This window comes from Polypterus senegalus, chromosome 7, assembly GCF_016835505.1.
Source record: "Polypterus senegalus isolate Bchr_013 chromosome 7, ASM1683550v1, whole genome shotgun sequence".
NCBI classification, from domain to species: Eukaryota; Metazoa; Chordata; class Cladistia; order Polypteriformes; family Polypteridae; genus Polypterus; species Polypterus senegalus.
Window position 1 is genome coordinate 106568184 of NC_053160.1, and position 9328 is coordinate 106577511.

Genomic DNA, 9328 nt, shown 5'->3' on the forward strand with positions numbered 1-9328 from the left:
TGAGGTTATACATAGCTTAAGGTTAAATCTTAATTTATGACATACTGGAATGTCCTAAAACATGAAACAAACAGCCATTTGCATTCCTAAGGAATACACCCTTCTAATTATACACACTTAGAATCAATTTAAATATTCTTATAGTCCATAAAGATCTTACATTCTTCACAGGGTCTTCTGATAGTATCAGAGGTCAGCTTTTCCTCATGAATGATAAAAGTTAGTCCCTTAATGCTGTGCACACAGCCCAACTCCTTTTCTGCATAAATGAGGAACAAATCATATAGCTCTCTGCAGCATGATCAACTCAAAACATAGTCCTTGATATCTGTGAGTTAAATAATAATGTTTTCTCTTCCTCATCTGCATTATTCATTTCTGTTATTGTATTACAAAACTTCCTGCTTGTGGATTTATTGAGCTAAGATCTTATTAGCCTACTCTCTGTGTTCATAATAATGATGTCACGATTTAAAGATGTGTTGTTGTGTTTCTTTTGTTATCAAGAGGTTAAATTCTAATTGAAGTTTTCGAATTGACCCTATCTTTTCCTATAAATTTCTTCATTTGGAACCTGCCATATTCCGAATCTATTCTGCAAATTTTGTTGATTAACTCTTGACGCCTTCTTGGTCTTTATGGGAAATATATGAAAAATTCTGTCCACATAAAAACGCCTTCAGAGTTTCCAAGTCTATTCCTGCAGAGTCATCTGAGGATGCATTTGTCTCTAAAATATAATCAATCTGTTTGGAGATAAATTCTGTGAAGTTCAGATGTTCAAACAACAGGGGGTTAAGTAAGACACCAGTTATGAAATGAGTTGTATAGCATAGTGATTCAAGCTCAATGATCAGAGATAACAATAGCATTGTACTTAAAAGATTTGATAGCTGTCAATACATTATTATCAATAAAGAAATAATCAGTTTTTGATTAACTATGATGTACTGTTGAGAAGAAGGAAATTCTCTTGAATTTAGAATCTCCATGTGCCTCATAAGTTATGAGCCATTACAAACTGGGTGATTATCTTTGTGGTATTAAATGTTATCTCCACTGTAGTTGATGATCTATTCAGGTCTGGATTTTAAACACAGTTAAAGTCTTCAGCCATTAGAATTTTATGAGTCCTATATAGGGAATTGATGTAAATGTGTTTTGGATAAAATCTCTAACATTCATATTATAAATAATTATCAACATCAACATGACAGAGCAGCCTTCAGGATCAGATACTACAACTTATGCTAAAAATGAGACTGTTTTATGTATTAAGATTCCCACACCTCTAGTGTGTAAAGAACTTGGCTGATCCAATCTCCTTACAAATGAAAATGGCCCTTATATGTTAAGTGAGTCTCATGTAAAAATACTGTCTTAACATTTAGGCCTGTTAGGTGGGAGAATACTTTTCTTCTCTTTGGCTCATGATTGAGATTTCTGACATTCCAGCTTAAAAAGTCCACTGTTTGGTCAGAAAGACACAGCTTAAACTCTGATGTCATATTATTGCCAGGTATTAAGGCTAAGGAGATTATTAGTATGTTGGCACTTCAGGTTGTGGGGGTAAAAAGGATAGATAAGAAGTAACTTGCTCTCTTTCTCTTCTTTTCACCCCCCAACCCCCATCATTCTCCCATTTTGCCTCTCCAAGTGATGCTAGATCACACTTTACATGCTAAGAGACAGGGCACATCCAGAATTAAACAAACTCCCGGCTGTGGTGTAGAATGGAGTAAACTGAGATTTCTTATGACAGTACAGCCCAGCTACAATAAACTAAGTTTGTAATGTTAAACAGTTTTCTGAAGTCTAAAGACACTTTCAGTTACCTCATTTACTTAAAGGGTGCCCCAAATACACATATATTTAATAAAATACATTTCAATATAGTAACTGAAAAAATGGCTAAAAGGAAATAGAGGATATAGTCATGGCAAATGTTACATTAAAGACAGACCATGTTGCATTACCAAGTCATGATATGACTGATGTTCATATTTTTAAGGCTGTCAGAATCAATCTTTTTAGCTCTTTTTCTGGAGAACTAAAGATACTAAATTCACTATCGACTGTAACTTTCAGTTTAGCTGGAAACAAGAGGCTATATCTGATTTCAGCTTTGCGTAAATGCTGTTTAATGCTGTACAAAGCAGCCTATTTGGCAGCTGTTGACCAAGTGAAACCCGGGAAAATACAAACATGGCTGTTTATAAATATAATCTCCTTTTTCATCTGAAAATCAACATCAAATTTTCTTTAACCCGCAGATTGTTGAATCTGACAATCAGGCATAAGCCACTGATTCGCAGCTGACATATCAGTGTCTGATTTAAGGTCTTCTATTATTAGTTTGGAAAATAGTTCAACTTTGAACTTCATTGGGTTTGGACTTTCACAGTTTTGAGAAAGTCCTTCAGTTCTGATGTTGTTCCTTCTATATCTTTCTTCAAACACAAATTTATCACAAAGCACTTTACATTTAATTTCTAGAGCAGTTGCTTTTTTGTTGATGATGGATGTCAATTGTTCTACTTCTTCAATACAAGTTGGAAATGTTTGCTTAAGTTCTTCCAGATGAACACCAAGTACTCCGAATTTATCCTCAATTTTGCTCATATTTTTTTTTAGGTTTACATTGAAGTTAACATACAAAGTTTTATCCTGAAAGTTTTATAGTTTTATCCTGAAAGAGCCTGCCTACTCTGCTGTGTGTTTCCACTATATTCTTAATTTCCTTTATGTTATCCTTTATATTATTTTTTACATCATTTACATCTTACTTAACGTCATGTGTTTTTATCCTAAGTGCAGTAATTAATACCTTCAGCTAAGACAACTCATTTCCATCGTCTCCATGCTTTGAAGTTTCAAGTTTCGAATCCTGCTGCAGTTGATGCTGATGCTGGTAACAATGGCTATAGGTAGTAGTTGACTGTGGGGATAAGGAGGCCGTACTCAGTTTATATATGATGCCCGAAAGCAGTGAATTCACATTGCCTGCCTCACTCACAGTTTCTCCCCCATATTCTCTGTCGCATTGTGAGGTCCTGGCTGATCCATTCCTTCACCTGTTCCTTCTAGCTGAATCTGTGGCAGGCCATACTGTGAAACTGAATCTGGTTTAGACTTAACTAAACTTTAATTACTTTTTCCTTTTCTTTCTGACCCCTTGATCTCCAGCTCATGTTTTTAATACACTTGTAATTGATTGCTCTTGGGTAAATTAAATACAGAATATCTCAGATAAAAAAAAAGCTAAATATTGAGCACCATCTCAGACGTTCTTCTCTCAAAAGAGATGAGTTATGCATTTATTAAGTGGCATAATCCATTCTTGCATTTTGCCTCAACAGTTGTCATGGCACTCTGTGTCTGCAGTTGGTGTATTTTTATATTGTATTTCTGATAGATAGATAGATAGATAGATAGATAGATAGATAGATAGATAGATAGATAGATAGATAGATAGATAGATAGATAGATAGATAGATAGATAGATAGATAGATAGATAGATACTTTATTAATCCCAAGGGGAAATTCACATAATCCAGCAGCAGTATACTTATACAAAAAAAAACAAACTATGCATGACACTTCAGTTACTTTGTGCTACTGAGCTGCTGAATGGATAACAGCAATTTTAGCTTTTTATATTTCTCAGCATCATGTCTTTTGCTCAGTTTCTTTTTGTTCTCCATGAAGCCCCAGCATTTTAAAATGCACGGACCAGAGAAATTGGGTGCAAGTTTTTGGAAGAATTCCCATGGGTATAGCCTTTGCAGCAGCAGAATTTGCCACTGTTCACTATAAACGTTTTAAAAGGTTGTCTGCAGACATGTATTTTTGTTTAAGAATCATGTCTAGCCCTTTCAAAACTAAATTCACCTAACCTGCATGTCTTTGGACTGTGGGATGAAACCAAATAACCCACAGGTCCTACAGTACATGCAATCTCCATGCAAGGAGTACCTGGGGCATGAGTCCCAAGAATACTAACAATGAGACAACAGCTTTACCATGCACCTAATTTGTTAATTAACATATTTGCATTAACTTTGTCCTTTTTGTGAGACTTATTGTAGAAATATAGTGCCATTCATTGGAGAGACCATTCCTTAAACTGTACAAATTTCAGTAATGCTCACATTCATAGAAGTTTTATTTTCTGTGTTCTTCATTGGTTTGAAAATAAAGACATTACTCAGGAACACAGCCACATTTATATGGTGATTGCATCATGAATATTCAAGATGGGTGATTTTTAAACCATACATGGTTCCTGGTGGGAGCTGACAGAGTATGGCTAAAAGTGCATGCATGTGTGCATATTTTGAAGTTGATTTAATATTTTTAATGGACGTTGGATTGGGACCTGATTTAAAAACAGTTTTATAAATCCTATTAGTTTGTGTGTGTGCACCATTTTTATCATTCTAGTGTAAGCATGGGCAGATATACCACCATCTACCCATGACAGCAAGGGGCCTTTTCACCTTTTCACTCAATGAAACAAATGAGAATCTCCGAGACAAAATGATCAAGAAGGACCCCCACCCCTTTAACTCTTTGAGGGCTGAATATTTTCTCCAAAAATCAGTTTCTGAAAAGCAACGGTTTCACACAGAAATTAACATAAAACGTCTGTTGCTGCATGCTGTGGCTGCCAGTTTGCGAAGAATGTGCAGCAGGTTTGCTGCCAGGCTGTCTTTGCATGGCTGGGGCAGCAGCAGCAGCGGTCATGGTCGCAGTGCATTGCAATGTGGTTTCTACCTTTTATTGTTAAGTGGCAGTTCTACCTGGTTAACATTGTCAGTACCATGATTAGCAGGGGGCCAATCTGCTGAAGCTGGAACCTCATATTTGTTTTCGATCACTTGTATCGAAATCAGAGTCCGACAAGTCATAGTCCAGTTCACAGATAATAGGCAAAATGTTGTCTGCGGAGCATTTTGCTTTACGCATTCGCTTTGATCTCTCACCAGATGTCAGTACCATTTTTGCCGTTGTTTGCGCCTTGCTACTCATGAAAGCACAGAAACACTTGGTCAGACCAATGAATCTAACGTTCCTTCAGACAACGAGAGTCCAACTAAAACAGTTGGTTTTGTCACAGTTTACAGTTGATAACCTTTCTTCTTTTTGACAAAAGTCGACATCAGCCCTGAAAGAGTTAAAAGGATTCTTCCAGTAGGACTTAAGTCCTCTAAACAAAGTACCAAAAAGAGCTAGTATTAAATCTAGGACTACATTATTTGAGTTATAGGGAAGACTGAACGAGTCCAAGCTTTTCAGTTTACAACACACATAGTGTAGATTATGGGGTGACATGGAAGAAGTGCTTAAAATTAGGGAATTAGCAGGGTGACATTCAGAGGCACAGATGTAGGTAAGGGTAAATATTATCAAACAGTAAGTATTTTCTTTTACTAAGAACCATAATACGTTATCAACTAGTGTAGTGAATTGAAGTAATTTGGGAGTATAATAGAATTTGAAAGCTATACTGGACTGAATGACACATTCCTTTTATAACAATGTACTTAAAATTAGGGCTAGGGGACAATTCTCATGTTTCATTTTACATCAGTTATGAAATGTCCACTTTTGTTGTTAATTAAAATTTTATAGTGTGGTATGCAATGTAGGTGAATCTGAATGCTCACCTGAAATTTTATCAAAGCTTTTTGATTATTTAAAAAAATCGGTGGGATGCTGGCAATATGGGTCAACAACTCTGGATTAGTAGGTTGTTTAACATTTGGACAAGAGTGGAAACAGAGTAATGGATGGCATTTATTGGAAAAGAAGAGTTGTAATAATCCTGTAAAGAATAAAAATGAAAATGATAAAACCAACTTAACTGTACAGTATACATACTAATGACAATAACATTTTAATATAGAAATGTGGAAGCTGTTTTGAATTGTGGTTATATGATCAGAGAAAAAAGTAGACCTCCTAATGTTTGTTCACACTTAGAACAATGCCAAAATGTAGAAATTTAGAAATGGTGTATTTCTTCATCCAAACAGATAAAAAGAAGATATGAAAATTGGAAGAACAGTAACCCTAAGATAAAACCCTGGTGTGAATTCAATGTTGTCTTAAAAAAGGAACTTGGACAGACCTGTTTTAGTTGCTAGAATCTAAAAGCCTAAAGATTTGTGTCAGCCAGGATTTCTCTCTCTCAATAATGCTATCAAGGCATGTACAGGGTCTGAATACTTTATCCCCCAATCAATTATAGTTGGTATTTTGGTCCACATTGTTGGGGTACACCAATAACCTACTTGGGTTCTATTCTCTCTCTCTCTCTCTCCATGGGCTTCTGTCCTGTGATATTTTGGTACCATCTCTATCCTTTACAAACACTTAACACGCAGGTGATCCTCCACATGACCTAGTGTAATGATTAAGATTTAATGTTTTTGTGATCATAATATAGAAATGTTTACATTTTAATTCAAGTAATTTTTTCATTGTACTCATGAACAAGTATACACTCAGAGGACATGCACACATCCAGAAATGTTTCAATAGTAAATTCCTTAATCAATTAATATCTACACACCAGAAAACACAAACTGCATTAACTAAACAGTGATGAATACATAAACATTATGACAATATCAAGTCAATTAACATTATATTTGACAACAGAGGAGAGCTAAGTACAAAGTTATAACAGGCAAATTTGCATTTCTCATGACCTAAACCAACTGGCTACTGAGATTATCCTAAGAAGTGTAGAAAAATGCAAGTATACATTGGAGAGTGCAAAAAGAGATTACTTTCATTCTTTGATAACCTTGTTAAAACCTAAGTGACAAGTGTCTGATGCACAAAGATATATTTAATTACCAGGTTTGGTTATTTTATGTCTATTTCAGCCACTGTCAACTATTTTGAAATAAAAAAAACTTGCCCAAATTTCTTTACTCCGGAAAAAAATGTCAATTTATTTTCTATTAAATTACGTAATTCACAGAGTATCTGCACAAACTTCATAAACCCACTTTACATTTCTAAAAGATCATGTCAAGAAATTTTAAAAAGGGTTTAATCAGAATTTACTGAGTGTTACAGATTAAAGCTTTGAAAGGTTTTAACAGTTATTTTAATATATTAGATAAACAGCGCACCCTGCTCAAGACCACTGTAAAACACAAATGTGAAGGGGATCAGGAATGATTTCAGAGCTTCTCTAAATAAGATTAAATCTGTAAGAATGAAAACTCTAAAGATACAGTACAATTTACAGAGGAATTAAGGTCCAAAAATTTATATATTTTCATTCTTTCTCCCCAGGTAAGGAAAAGGAGCAACAAAAAATTGGCAAACATGCTGACATGTAAAGAAATAAATCATATTGACGACAACCACTAAATATTCCAGCAATGAACAAGAATATAATTTTGCTGATATATTTAATTTTTGTATTATTCTTCATTGTTGTTTCTTGCATTCCTATTTTATTTACGTTTCTGCTTCTGCATAAACAAAAATACTGCATATTGTAATTGTGTTTTCAAAAAAAAAAAACAAATAAAGATGGTAGACAAAGTATTATAAAACCATGTACCTTAAAGGAATGATATTGATGACTTTGCCAGGGTTGTATTTTTTAAATAAAGTTTATTTCTGCCATATTAAACCAATAAACCTGTTTATGCCATCTTTCCCCTTTTGATTTATTTTATGTTATTGTATGACATTCCTTACTTCTTAAAATCTAACCTCATAAATGCTGGTACATGAAAGGAACTATTAACCAGCAGAGTGAGTTCAAATCCAAACATAATTAAACTCAATGACTGATAAAAGAATGGTAACAAATAATGTATTTGGTATATCATTGGAGCAATCTTCTTACTGTCAATACGTGAGAAGAATACACATAAAGTGTTATTGTTCACTATGCATAATTACTCAAGATTCCCTGGAAGAAAGCTGGAGGCATTTGACAAAGAAAAATGTGAATGACAGTGGTCCACTTGTGGGAATTACTGTCTAAGAAGAACCAATTAGCAGCTTTTTTAAATTTTTTGAGTGAAATAAAACTACTTTGAATGTTCCACTAAAACTGTTATTGGCTATTTTATTTAAAACAACAAAATTTTTATTAGGTTTTAATTGTAACATTAGTTATTTTTTAATGTATACATTTTTTTATGTGCTGTATATTATATGTCATGGCAAAAGTCTGTAAATTCCAACAGTATGAGCAAATAAATGCTTAAAATTATTTAACACCCCTCCTCGAACCGCCACCTTATCATGGTGGAGGGGTTTGTGTGTCCCAATGATCCTTGGAGCTCTGTTGTCCGGGGCTTTAGGCCCCTGGTAGGGCCACCCAAGGCAAAATGGTCCTAGGTGAGGGATGAGACAAAGAGCGGTTCAACATAACCTCCTATGAAGAACAAAAAATCTAGATGGCGTTTTCCCTCGCCCGGACGCGGGTCACTGGGGCCCCCCTCTGGAGCCAGGCCTGGAGGTGGGGCTCAATGGTGAGAGTCTGGTGGCCGGGCCTGCACCCATGGGGCTTGGCCGGGCACAGCCCAAAGACGCAACGTGGGTCCCCCTTCCCATGGGCTCACCACCTATTAGAGGGGCCAAGGAGGTCGGGTGCAGTGTGAGTAGCTGAAGGTTTAGACCTTGGCAGTCCGATCCTCGGCTACAGAAGCTGGCTCTTGGGACGTGGAATGTCACCTCTCTGAAGGGGAAGGAGCCTGAGCTGGTGCACGAGGTTGAGAGGTTCCTGCTAGATATAGTCGGGCACACCTCGACACACAGCTTGGACTCTGGAACCAATCTTCTTGAGACTTCAATGCTCACGAGGGCAATGACAGTGAGACCTGGAAGGACATGATTGGGAGGAATGCTCCCCCCCCCGATCTGAACACGAGCGGTGTTTTGCTATTGGACTTCTGTGCTTGTCATGGATTGTCCATAACGAACACCATGTTCAAGCATAAGGGTGTTCATATGTGCACTTGGCACCAGGACACCCTAGGCTTCAGTTTGATGATCGACTTTGTGGTTGTGTCATCAGACCTGCGGCCACATGTCTTGGACACTCGGATGAAGAGAGAGAAAGAACGAGATCGCGAATACAAGCGGCTGAAATGAGTTTCCTTCGCAGGGTGTCTGGGCTTTCCCTTAAAGATAGGGTGAGAAGCTCAGTCATCTGGGAGGGGCTCAGAGTAGAGCCGCTGCTCCTCCACATCGAGAGGAGTCAGATGAGGAGGCTAGGGCATCTGATCAGAATGCCTCCTGGACGCCTCCCTGGTGAGGTGTTCCGGGCACGTCTAACCGGGAGGA

The 9328-nt window shown here is 36.7% G+C and overlaps 1 protein-coding gene across 1 annotated transcript in view; it reads left to right on the forward strand.

The window, feature by feature from the left end:
• The window catches only part of LOC120532772 (interleukin-12 subunit beta-like), a 91741-nt gene extending 83903 nt beyond the window's left edge, over positions 1-7838 (forward strand). Inside the window, exon 8 of the mRNA XM_039759142.1 lies at positions 7316-7838. Within this exon, the coding sequence (XP_039615076.1) occupies positions 7316-7393 (78 nt within the window). The 3' untranslated portion in view covers positions 7394-7838. The remainder of the gene's footprint in view (positions 1-7315) is intronic.
• The last annotated feature ends 1490 nt before the right edge of the window (positions 7839-9328 follow it).